The sequence below is a fragment of the Nerophis ophidion genome, linkage group LG08 (genome assembly GCF_033978795.1).
Source record: "Nerophis ophidion isolate RoL-2023_Sa linkage group LG08, RoL_Noph_v1.0, whole genome shotgun sequence".
NCBI lineage: Eukaryota > Metazoa > Chordata > Actinopteri > Syngnathiformes > Syngnathidae > Nerophis > Nerophis ophidion.
In genome coordinates this window covers 31042802-31056170 of record NC_084618.1, presented here as the reverse complement: position 1 = coordinate 31056170, position 13369 = coordinate 31042802, and the positions used below count along the sequence as shown (strand labels likewise).

General features: G+C 41.4%; 1 protein-coding gene across 3 annotated transcripts in view; it reads right to left on the bottom strand.

Annotated features, from left to right (window-relative positions):
• The window catches only part of kcnn2 (potassium calcium-activated channel subfamily N member 2), a 150322-nt gene that overhangs the window by 24509 nt on the left and 112444 nt on the right, over window positions 1-13369 (bottom strand). For all 3 annotated transcript variants that reach the window (XM_061908289.1, XM_061908288.1, XM_061908290.1), the window contains exons 4-6: window positions 8562-8703; window positions 8095-8205; window positions 7901-8028 (exon numbers count right to left, since the gene is read on the bottom strand). In XM_061908289.1, coding sequence (XP_061764273.1) covers window positions 7901-8028; window positions 8095-8205; window positions 8562-8703 — 381 coding nt within the window. The remainder of the gene's footprint in view (window positions 1-7900; window positions 8029-8094; window positions 8206-8561; window positions 8704-13369) is intronic.

Sequence of the window (13369 nt, the reverse complement as noted above, 5' to 3'; positions counted from 1 at the left end):
AAACCTTGCTCTTTGTTTATAAAGCTGTCCATGGACTGGCACCTCATTATATCTCGGACATCATCCAAATTTACAATCGTGCGCGCGCTCTGAGGTCCGAGAGCCAGCTCCAGCTCGTGGTGCCCAAGACCAGACTTAAAACTGGGGGAGACAGGGCCTTCTCATTGGTCGGCCCTAAGCTCTGCCCCTCCATATTCGAACTGCTCCCACAATAGAGTGTTTTAAGTCCCGTCTTATGACATATTTTGTTATTTAAATGTGCTATATAAATAAAGTGGATTGGATATATGTTTATTTACACACAAACTAAATGTAATTATTATTGTTTATTTATACATTCTACATGTACAATATGTTGATTTACGCACATACTGTAAATGTACTGTGTTTATTTACACACATACTACATGTACTGTATGTTGATTTACACACATACTGCACATGTACTATATGTTTATTTACAAACATACTGTACATGTACTATGTTTATTTACACACATACTGTACATGTACTGTGTTTATTTACACACACTACATGCACTATAGTACTATATGTTTATTTACACACATACTGTACATGTACAATATGTTTATTTACACACATACTGTACATGAACTGTGTGTGAAGTGTTGCAGCTTAAAGAGGTTGCCTGCTGGCTTCTATTAGCGGCGTGAAAGGAGGTGTGAAGTTAGCAAGGAATGGAGGGGAGAAATGAGGCTGCAAATGGAGGAAGAGGCCAAACAATGGTTCCACACACCCAAAGATGACCCCAAGACCTGATCCAGGTGACCAAGCTGTTCAACGAAACACAAAAAAGGAGCAGGTGAAAAGGTTGCAATAGTTTGGAGCTCAAGTCGTCATCCTTTGGTCCATGAAAGCAAGTTTAATCAGCGCTTTCTGATTAAAGATCCAATTGTCATTACGCCCATGCACGGATGAGAAGAAGACTCTCCCTCACTGATAATTGAAATTCACTCCACCTGTGGGATTTGATCATACATCATGTGTGTGTTATATGTGTCTTATATGCCATGGTGGGTGATCATACATCATGTGTGTGTCTTATACACCGTGGTGGTCAGCACAGGCATGAATCATATGTGTCTTATACGCCATGGTGGTTGATCATACATCATGTGTTTCTTATATGTATCTTATATGCCTAGGTGGTCAGCACAGGCATGAATTTTACTTATCAAATGGAGGGGAGCCAGACTAAAAACATGCACACATCAAGTCCAAAGTGAGGCGAACACTTACTTCCGAGCTCTATTGCATTGTCCACAACACGCAGGAAAAGAAAGGACATTAATTAATTATTGAGAAAGGCGCATTTAGATGAAAACATGAATTATTGCAACATGAGAAAGACACATTTAGATGAAAACATGAATTATTGCAACACAAGAAAGACATTTAGATGAAAACATTAATTATCGCGACATGAAAAAGACACATTTAGATGAAAACATGAATTATTATTGCAACATGACAAAAGACAAATTCAGATGAAAACATGAATTATTGCAACATGACAAAGACACATTTAGATGAAAAAAATTATGGCAACATGAAGAAGACACCTTTTGATGAAAACATGAATTTTTGCAACCTCAAAAGGACACATTTAGATGAAAAAATGAACAACTGCAACATTAGAAGGACACATTTAGACAAAAACATTAATTATTGCAACATCAGAAGGACACATTTAGATAAAAACATGAATTATTGCAAGATAAGAAGAACACATTTAGATGAAAAAAAAAATTCTTGCAACATCAGAATGACACATTTATATGAAAGCATGAATATTGCAACATAAAAATGACATTTAGATGAAAAAATGAATTATTGCAACATGAAAAAGACACATTTAGGAAGAAAACATGAATTATTGCCACATCAGAGGGACCCATTTAGATAAAAAATAAATTATTGTGACATTGAATGCACACATTTAGATGAAACATGAATTATTGCCACATGAGAAAGACACATTTAGATGAAAAAAATAATTATTGCAACATGAGAAAGACACATTTAGATGAAAACATTAATTATTGTAACATCAGAAGGACACATTTCGATGAAAAAATTAATTATTGCAACTGTTGCAATTATTACTATTTACATGTCACAAAGTATTGCAAAAGCAGATACTATGAAATATTGGAAACAGGTAGTATGAGGTACTATGTCAGTATTATTTACATGTCAAAAAGTATTTCAAACACAGGTACTATGAGGTACCGTATTTTTCGGAGTATAGATTGCACCTGCCGAATATGTATAATAAAGAAGGAAAAAAACACACATAACACTTAAGTCGCACCGGAGTATAAGTCACATTTTTGGGGGAAATGTATTTGATAAAACCCCACACCAAGAATAGACATTTGAAAGGCAATTTAAAATAAATAAAGAATAGTGAACAACAGGCTGAATAAGTGTACATTATATGACGCATAAATAACCAACTGAGAAGGTGCCTGGTATGTTAACGTATTATATTATGGTAACAGTCAATCAAATAACTATAACATATGAACATGCTATACGTTTACCAAACAATCTGACACTCCTAATTGCTAAATCCGATGAAATCTTATACGTCTAGTCTATTATTATTTACATTCTCTAGAATGTAAATAATATTATTTGAAATTTTACGGTAATGTGTTAATCTTTTCTCACATAAGTCGCTCCTGAGTATAAGTCACACTATGAAAACTATGAAAAAAACTGCGACTTATAGTCCAAAAAATGCGGTACTATGTCGGTATTATTAACAGATCACAAAGTATTGCAAAAACCGGTACTATGAGGTACTATGTCAGTATTACTTACATGTCACAAAGTATTGCAAAAACAGGTACTATGAGGTACTATGTCAATACTATTTACATGTTACGAAGTTTTGCAAAATCAGGTACTTTGAGGTAATGTCAGTAATGTTTACATGTCAAAAAGTATTGCAAATACAGGGACTATGAGGTACCACAGTATGTCAGTACTATTTACATGTCACAAAGTATTGCAAAAACAGGTACTATGAGGTATTATTTCAGACAGTATACAGTACATACAAAAGTGTTTGGCCACCCATCCAAATGATGAGAATAAGGTGTCCTATTCGCTTGGCCTGGTGTATAAAATCTCGCTTGGCCTGGTGTATAAAATCAAGCACTCAGGCATGGAGACTGTTTCTACAAACATTTGTGAAAGAATGGGCCGTTCTCAGTGATTTCCAGAACTGTCATAGGATGCTACCTGTGCAAAAAATCCAGTCGTGAAATTTCCTTGCTTCTTAATATCCCAAATTCAACTTTATTATAAGAAAAGTGAAGAGTTTGGGAACAACAGCAAGTCAGCCACCAAGTGGTAGGCCACGTAAACTGCCAGAGAGGGGTCAACGGATGTTGAAACGCATAGTGCAAAGACTTTCTGCACTGTTTGCTACAGAGCTCCAAACTTCATGTGACCTTTCAATTAGCCCACATACAGTACACAGAGAGCTTCATGGAATGGGTTTCCATGGCCGATTAGCTGCATCTAAGTCATTCACCACGAGTGTGAAATTTGGTGGAGGAGGAATTATGGTGTGGGGTTGGTCTTTCAAGAGTTGGTCTTGGCCCCTTAGTTCCAGTTGAAGGAACTTTGAATGCTCCAGGATACCAAAACATTTTGGATAATTCCATGAGATGGCACTTCAAGGTTATATGTGACTAAAGGCAGGTGGCCAAATAATTTTGGCAATATAGTGTATGTCAATTGACAATAATTGATTTACAGTAAATGTCGGTAAAATGACAATAACTGATTTACAGTAGATGTCAGTTGAATGACAATAATTGGATTACAGTATATGTCAGTCAGATGACAAAAATTTATATAAAGTATATGTCAGTCAGATGACAATAATGGGTTTACGGTATATGTCAGTCAGATGACAATAATTGAATTACAGTATATGTCAGTTATATGACAATAACTGATTCACAGTATGTGTCAGTCAGATGACAATATTTGATACAGTGTATGTCAGTCAGATAACAATAATTGATTTACAGTATATGTCAGTTAGATGACAATAACTGATTTACAGTATATGTCAGTTAGATGACAATAACTGATTTACAGTATATGTCAGTAAGATTACAATGATAGATTTACACTATATGTAAATCTATTTTTCAAGTACCCCTGGGGGTACTTGAAGGTATGCCAAGGGGTACGTGAGATTTTTAAACAATATTCTAAAAATAGCAACAATTCCAAAATCCTTTATAAATATATTTATTGAATAATATTTCAACAAAATATAAATGTAAGTTCATAACCTCAGAAAAGAAATGCAACAATGCAATATTCAGTGTTGACAGCTAGATTTTTTGTGGACATGTTCCATAAATATTGATGTTAAAGATTTCTTTTTTTGTGAAGAAATGTTTTGAACTAAGTTCATGAATCCAGATGGACCTATTACAATCCCCAAAGAGGGCACTTTAAGTTGATGATTAATTTTATGTGTAGAAATCTTTATATATAATTGAATCACTTGTTTATTTTTCAACAAGTTTTTAGTTACAAGTTTTTTCCAAATAGGTCAAGAAACACTATTACAAATGAGCAATATTTTGCACTGTGATACAATTTAATAAATTAAAAACTGAGGACATAGTGCTGTATTTTTCTTCTTCATCTCTTTTTTTCAACCCAAAATGCTTTGCTCTGATTAGGGGGTACTTGAATTAAAAAAAATGTTCACGGGGGTACCACACTGAAAAAAGGTTGAGAACCACATCGATAACAATAATTGATTCAGAGTATATGTCAGTTAGATGACAATAATTGATGTACAGTATATGTCGGTTAGGTGACAATAATTGATTCACAGTATATGATAGTCAGATGACAGTATTTGATTTTAAGGTATATTTCACTCAGATGACAATAATTGATTCACAGTATATGATAGTCAGATGACAATATTTGATTTAAGGTATAATTCACTCAGATGACAATAATTGATAACCAGTACATGTCAGATGACAATAATTGATTTACAGTAAAGGTCAGTTATATGACAATATATGATTTACAGTATGTTAGTCAAATGACAATAATGATTTTTAGTATATGTCAGTCAGATGGCAATTATAGATTTACAGTAAACGTGTGGGTGTGAATGTTGTCTGTCTATCTGTGTTGGCCCTGCGATGAGGTGGCGACTTATCCAGGGTGTACACTGCCTTCTGCCCGATTGTAGCTGAGATAGGCGCCAGCGCCCCCCGCGACTCCAAAAGGGAATACGCGGTAGAAATGGATGGATGTCAGATGACATTAATTGATTTACAGTATATGTCAGTTAGATGACAACACTTAATTTATAGTATATGTAAGATAACAATAATTGATTTACGGTATGTCAGTCAGATGACAATATTTGATGTACAGTATATGTCAGTTAGATGACAATATTTGATTTACTGTATATGTCAGTCAGATGACAGCAATTGATTTGCAGTATATGTCAGTTAGATGACAATAATGGATTTACAGTATTTGTAAAATGACAACAATTGATTTACAATATATGTCAGTTAGATGACAACAATTGATTTACAGTATATGTCAGTCAGATGACAATAATGTATTTACAGTATATATTGGTTAGATGCCAATAATTGATTTGCAGTATCTGTCAGTCAGATGACAATAATTTATTTACAGTGTATGCCGGTTAAAGAGCAATATTTGATTTACAGCATATGTCAGATGACAATAATTGATTTACAGTGCTTTTCAGTTAGATGACAACAATTAGTTTACAGTATATGTCAGATGACAATACTTGCTTTACAGTACATGTCAGGTAGATGAAAATAATTGTTTTACAGTACATGTCAGTTAAATGACAATAATTGTTTTACATTACATTTCAGTGATTTATTTTGATTTATAGTATTTGTCAGTCAGATGACAATAATTGAGTCGCAGTATATGTAAGTCAGATGACACTAATTGATTTACAGTAAACTTAGGTTAGATGACAATAATTGATTAACAGTATGTCAGTCAGATGACACTATATGATTTACAGTATATGTCAGTCAGGTAACAATAATTGATTTACAGTACATGTTGGTTATATGACAATAATTGATTTACAGTACATGTCAGTTAGATGACAATAGTTGATAAACAGTATATGTCAGTTAGATGACAATAATTGATTTACAGTATATGTCAGTTAAATGACAATGATTGATTTACAGTATTTGTCAGTCAGATGACAATAATTGATTTACAGTATATGTCAGATGACAATAGTTGATTTACAGTTAATGTCAGTTAGATGACAATAATTGATCATCTGTATATGTCAGTCAGATGACAATAATTGATTTGCAGTATATGTCTGATGACAATAATTGATTTAAAACAACACAAACACCCCATTTACAACAACATGTTCACTTATGGAACAAAAAACACCCCATGTACATCACCATCATCACCTACTTAACAACAAACACACCATGTACATCATCATCATCATCATCACCATCACCTATGGAACAACAAACACCCCATGTCCATCATCATCATCATCATCATCATCATCATCATCATCATCACCGTTACCTATGGATCAACAAACACCCCATGTACATCATCATCACCTATGGAACAACAAATATCCTGCGTGGCGTTTGGAGGAACTTTGAAATACTAACGTTACCCAAACAAATACTTTGACACAGAATAAACACAACTTTAAGACTTGTGGTCAACATGTTTTAGCTGCTAATCCAAATTCCTGGTTTATGTTGACCCAGGTGTCCCGTGGACAAATGAAGGTGGACACACTGGTTGTATAAACATCAGAGCAGGCGGACGGCATGAAACAAGAAAGAATTACGCAGCAGGGTCTCAGTACAAGAAAGCAGACAGACTGTACTCGAAGGAACATCCATCAAATGACCCTCAGTTAAAACAAAGTCATCCAACAAATATTAACAAATAATCACATTTAACAACATACATCACAGAGAAAAATGACAACAATGTGGAATACAAATGATGAATGATATGTAAAAAGAGGAACATTTAACAACACTTTTGACTTGAGTGAATATTCTTATTGGCAAAGACAGCAGAGAGAAGTACTTTCTGGAATTCTATAGTGATTCTAACCTTTTTATCAAAGGGCAAACACAACTTGAACAGCTACTGAATCACCGTGTGGATTTTTGTTGAAATGACGCGCAAGGAATGGGATTCGCTTGTTAGGTGCAGGCGGAATATGAAGACCAGGATAACATTTGGGAAGGGAACGATGCAAAAAGTGTGGTGAAGAAACGTTTGAATCCAACTAGATTTTCCAACATTCATCTTCACCTTCACAGGATGCTGAGAGACCTGCGTGACTCAATCTGCTTCTTGGAGTCATCCTGGCTCCAAATTGCAGGACATGATGACGTGACCAGAGACAACCCACAATGAGCCTCTCAATCATGAGCAACTTTTGGAGACATCAATGTTCAGAGAGCCAACAAGCATTGAGAGGCCGACAGAGTTCGTAAGAGAAGATCTTTGGTGGAACAAAGCACTGAAATGAGCCTCTGAGAGTGGAGAATAAAATCAAGACTGTCCTAAACGACCAGCTGACTGGAGAACAAGCAGAGAAGCGAGCAGAGAATATTGATACCTGGACTTCTTTGTATCACCACAGCAACACACACTTCTTAAAATTAAGTCATGGGTGACCTCCTTAACCAGGACGTGAAGGTGGAGTCCAGAAGAAGAGTGATTGGATACAAGGTGAGCTAAAGTTTGCTACAGGTGTCAAACAAGTCAGCGTGAAAAGTGCGTTAAGAGCATGCCACCTACTGATGAATGGCTTGGAGGAACTTCCTCTGGTGCTTCCGGACTCTGGCGTGGTCCATCTTCCTCACCAGTTTGGTGTTCTTGTAGATGAGCCACGTCTCCCTGAGAACATTCGCCGCTGTGTTTTTCACCTGAAGCAAGACGGCAACTCTGTTACACCCGAGGTGACAGATGACGAGTCAGCACTAAGGACTCACTCGTTTGGTGAGCTGGGTGTCCATCATGAAGTTGTGAACGTGCTTCTCTGCCTTGGTTAACTCCAGCTTTTTGGCCACCACGGCCACCACCAAGGCAGTGCAGCCTGCACCCTGGCAGATGGAATACAGGTGATGAGCACAACGTACCCCACTGGTCATCGGGTCACTCAGAGAAGATATATGTGGAAGGAAAAGGAATCACATTTATGCACTTTTACTGCTTGTACATGTGAAAAAGACACCCAAACATAAATACACAACAGTACTACTCTGATTTTGTAGTTTTACTACTAACCAGTTGTCAGTGCTAGACTTAACAAGGACACACAAATATACATACACAACAGTACTACCCTGCTTTTGTAGTTTTACTACTAACCAGTTACACACGCACGCACACGCACGCGCGCGCACACACACACACACACAAACAAACACATGTGACGTGTAGGTGGTGTTGATCTCACCATGATGCCAGTCAGGAGACACACTCCTTTGCCACAGTAAGTGTTTGGGACCATATCTCCATATCCAATGGTGAGGAAGGTGATGGAGATCAACCACATAGCTCCTAAGAAGTTGCTGTTGGTGTCCTGGTTGTCATGGTACCTGCAGTAGACAGTCATCAATTAAATGTCCTGGTTGTCATGGTAACTGCAGTAGATAGTCATCAATTAAATGTTATGGTTGTCATGGTACCTGCAGTAGACAGTCATCAATTAAATGTCCTGGTTATCATGGTACCTGCAGTAGACAGTCATCAATTAAATGTCCTGGTTGTCATGGTAACTCCAGTAGATAGTCATCAGTTAAATGTTATGGTTGTCATGGTAACTGCAGTAGATAGTCATCAATTAAATGTTATGGTTGTCATGGTTCCTTGCAGTAGACAGTCAATTAAATGTCCTGGTTGTCATGGTAACTGCAGTAGATAGTTATCAATTCAATGTTGTGGTTGTCGTGGTACCTGCAGTTGACAGTCATCAATAAAATATCCTGGTTGTCATGGTACCTGCAGTAGGTAGTCATCAATTAAATGTCCTGGTTGTCATGGTAGCTGCAGTGTGGTATCGTATATATCCCTCTGATACCGTTTATGATGGATTCCTCCAACAGGACACATACTCTATGATTATATGGTATTGTATATATCCCTCTTATACAGTTTATTATAGATTTCTCCAACGTTAACATATGATTATATGATATCGTATATATCCTTCTGAATCTATCATATATATATACTGTATATATCCATCCATCCATCCATCCATTTCCTACTGCTTATTCGCTTTGGGGTCGTGGGGGGCGCTGGTCCCTATCTCAGCTACAATCGGGCGGAAGGCGGCGTACACCCTGGACAAGTCACCACCTCTTATATATATATATATATATATATATATATATATGACCCCAAAAGGGAATAAGCGGTAGAAAATGGATGGATATATATATATATATATATATATATATATATATATATATATATATATATATATATATATATATTCATACATCAAAAACTGATATACATGATTGTGGAGGTCGCTCTCCAGTGGGTTCCTCAGATTACCACACACTGCCAGTACAGCCAGAGCTTTTAGGGCACAACACTGTTTTATTTTACAACAAAAAGTTTTTTGTGCTTTTCAGCAAAAGGTTGTGTCAGTCTTTTGTCGTCCTCTTTCTCTCACTCTGGTTCTTCGTCCTGTCCTGGCGCTGCTAATAAAGGAACAGGTAATTAGATAACTCGTTCCAGCTGAGTTATCCATTCACCTGTTGGCTGCTCCGGCCCCTGCACACACCCCGCCCGCAGGGAACGCGTGGACCATGGCCCTCTCCATATGCCTCTGCATCTGCCAGACTCAGGCCGGGCACCCATCTGGCCGCATCTCCCCCCATAGCGGGGCGAGAGAGGAAGTCGGCCAGGACCATCTGTGCGCCCTACCCGTGGACCACGTGGAAGTTGTAGGGTTGCAATGCAAGGTACCACTGGAGGATCCACGCATTGGCGTCCTTCATGCGGTGGAGCCACTGGAGAGGTTTGTGGTCCGAGCAGAGACTGAAGGCATGCCCCAACAGGTAGTAGCGGAGGGCCCCGACCGCCCACCGGATGGCCAGGCATTCCCTCTCCACCGTGCTGAACCCTGCCTCCCGGTCCGATAGTTTCCGGCTGATGTAAACCACGGGGCGGTCAACGCCCCCTACCCGCTGGGTCAGCACCGCCCCCAGTCCCCAGCCCGACGCGTCCGCCTGGCGACAGAAGGGGATATTAAAATTTGGCATGTGCAGCACCGGCTCCTCGCAGAGTGCTGTTTTTACCTCCTCGAACCACCGCTGGCACTGCTCCGTCCACTGGACCAGATCTGGAGCACCCTTTCGGGTGAAGTCAGTCAGTGGGCTGGTCAAGTCTGCAAACCGGGGAATAAATCGGCGGTAAAAGCCCACCAGTCCCAAAAACTGCCTCACCTCTTTTTTCGTCTTGAGGGGTGGACAGGCCGCAATCCCCGCTGTCTTGTCGACTTGTGGCCGCAGCCTCCCCCCCCAAGTGCACCCTAGGTACTGTACTTCCCTCCGGCCAACTGCACACTCTGCTGGGTTGGCGGTGAGCCCAGACGCCTCAGGGACTCGAGCACCGCCCCCACCTACTGCATGTGTTGTTCCCAGCTGCCACTTTGAATGATGACATCATCCAAGTAGGCAGCCGCGTATGCCGCGTGGGATCGCAGCACCCGGTCCATGAGGCGCTGGAACATGGCGGGCACACCGAACAAACCAAAATGGAAGCATCACAAATTGGTACAAACCTTCCGGAGTGGAAAAGGACGTTTTTTCTTGGGACTCTGATGACAAGGGAATCTGCCAGTACTCCTTGGTTAAATCCAGTGTCGTGAAAAAACGAGCAGTGCCTAGCCGATCCAGGAGCTAATCGACCCCGGGCGTTGGGTATGCGTCAAAACGTGACACCGCATTTACCTTGCGTTAATCCACACAGAACCGTACAGTCCCATCCTTCTTCCCTACCAAAACAATGGGGCTGCACCATGCGCTGTGGGACTCTTCTATTACCCCCATCTCAAGCATGGTTCTTAATCCGTCCCGAACCACTTTGCGTTTGTGTTCGGGAAGCCGATATGGCCGAGACCGCACCGTAACCCCCAGGCTAGTCTCAATATGATGTTGAATGAGATTCGTCCGGCCGGGCCCCAAGGAGAACACATCAGAGAAGCGGCGCTGCAACTTAGCAACATCCACTCTCTGTGCTAACGTGAGCTGCTTGTCATAGGGAAGATGAGGGGGTGGGCCAGAGCGCGGGACCTCAGGACCCAGCTCCTCCTCCTTCACTACTGTCTCCATGCCTTCAGTAGGTTAAGATGATAAATTTGAGTGTTTCCGCGCCGGTCCGAGCATCGAACCTCATAATCAACATCACCTACTTGCCGTGTGACCTCAAAGGGTCCTTGCCACTTTGCAAGTAATTTAGAACTTGAGGTTGGAAGCAATACAAGCACCTTTTTTCCCGGTGTAATTTACGAAGTCGGGTCCCCTTGTTGTACGTGCGCTGTTGATGCTCTTGGGCATGCAGCAAATTCACACGTGATAAGTGCGCCACCTTGTGGAGTTTTGCTCGCATGTCCATGACATACTGGATTTCATTCTTGCTGGAGCTTGGACCTTCCTCCCAGCTTTCTTTAATAACGCCCAGTACTCCGCGTGGCCTCCGGCCATATAATAACTCAAAAGGTGTAAAGCCTAGGGAGGTCTGGGGTGCCTCCCACATCGCAAACATTAGGGGTTCCAACCATTTATCCCAATTTTGTTTGTCCTAGTGCAGGGACTTACGGATCATGGTTTTCAGTGTTCTATTAATTACCAGCCCATCTGTTTGCGGATGATAAACACTAGTGCGGATGGCCGTGACTCCCAATAACCCGTATAGTTCCTTTATTGTGCGTGACATGAAGGACGAGCCCTGGTCAGTCAGAATCTCTTTCGGGATTCTGACTCGGGATATGACCTGAAACAGCGCTTGCGCAACACTCTTGGCAGAGATGGAGCGCAGCGGCACTGCTTCGGGGTAACACGTTGCGTAATCCACCAGGACTAACACAAAGCGGTATCCCCGTGTGCTCGGGGGTATTGGTCCGATGAGGTCCATTCCAATTCTTTCAAACGGGATCTCTATGAGTGGTAATGGGCGCAAGGGGGCCTTTGGGATGGCCGCTTGGTTTACCAGCTGGCAGTCCCGGCAGGCAGTGCACCAACGGCGCACGTCTGCCTGAGGCCTTGCCAATAGATTCGGACCATGACCCGATTTAGTGTCTTATCATACCCCATATGGCAAGAAAGCGGGTTAAGATATCCCCTCTGGAAAATAATTTCCCGGCGGCGCATTGGCACCAACAACTGGGTGTTTTCCTTCCTGGTCTGAGTGTCACGGCTCACTCTGTATAACTTATCACGAATAATTGAAAAATGGGGAAATACTCGTGCTTTCCCCGGGCGCACCAGCTGACCGTCAATGTAATCCACCTCGTCCCAGGCCGCACGCAAGGTTTCATCACGGGATTGCTCGAGGCGAAAATCCTCCGCAGGCTGCCACCGGGAGGCCGGGGGGTCTCCCGCGAAGCCCCCACCAGTTCCCGCTTGGCAACCCCGGATGAAGCCGCGTCGCCACTGAGAACCGCGCTGATACTTCCCCCTCCTACCGTCCGTAATTGCATCCCCACATTGTGTCACTAGAGGGTTAAACCCCGGCCAATTTGTTCCTACAATTGTAGGGTGCGTAGGGTGCGCGCTTGCGGCAACCTTGACACTATGTTTTTGACCCTTATACCAAATTTCCACTGGCACAATCCCTTGTGCACATCCCAATGAATACACCTGATTTTACCCCGTGTTGCCTGCCTCAACACGAACAAGATTCTTGTGAATCATGGACTGTTTGCAGCACAAATCCACCATTGCCCGGTATATACTCCCTTGTACACTTAGCGGGACACAGTACGTCTCCCCCCCGATCGGGGGCGGTTGCTGGGGCTCCGAAAACCCGCATCACCACCTCCATCAAGGAGCACTCCCGGCGCAAATGCCAGGGTTGACCGCACCCCCAGCACACCGGCCCTGGTGTTTGAGGCGCCGTCTGCGAGGGAAGCCCCCCATCAGCAGCGCCGGTACCCTGAAACGCACAAGCAGAGGAGATGTTACATTCCCGTGTTCCCCCTTATTGTGTGTGTCTGTGTGCGTGAATGGGTGCGGGTGTGTGTTTTTGTCA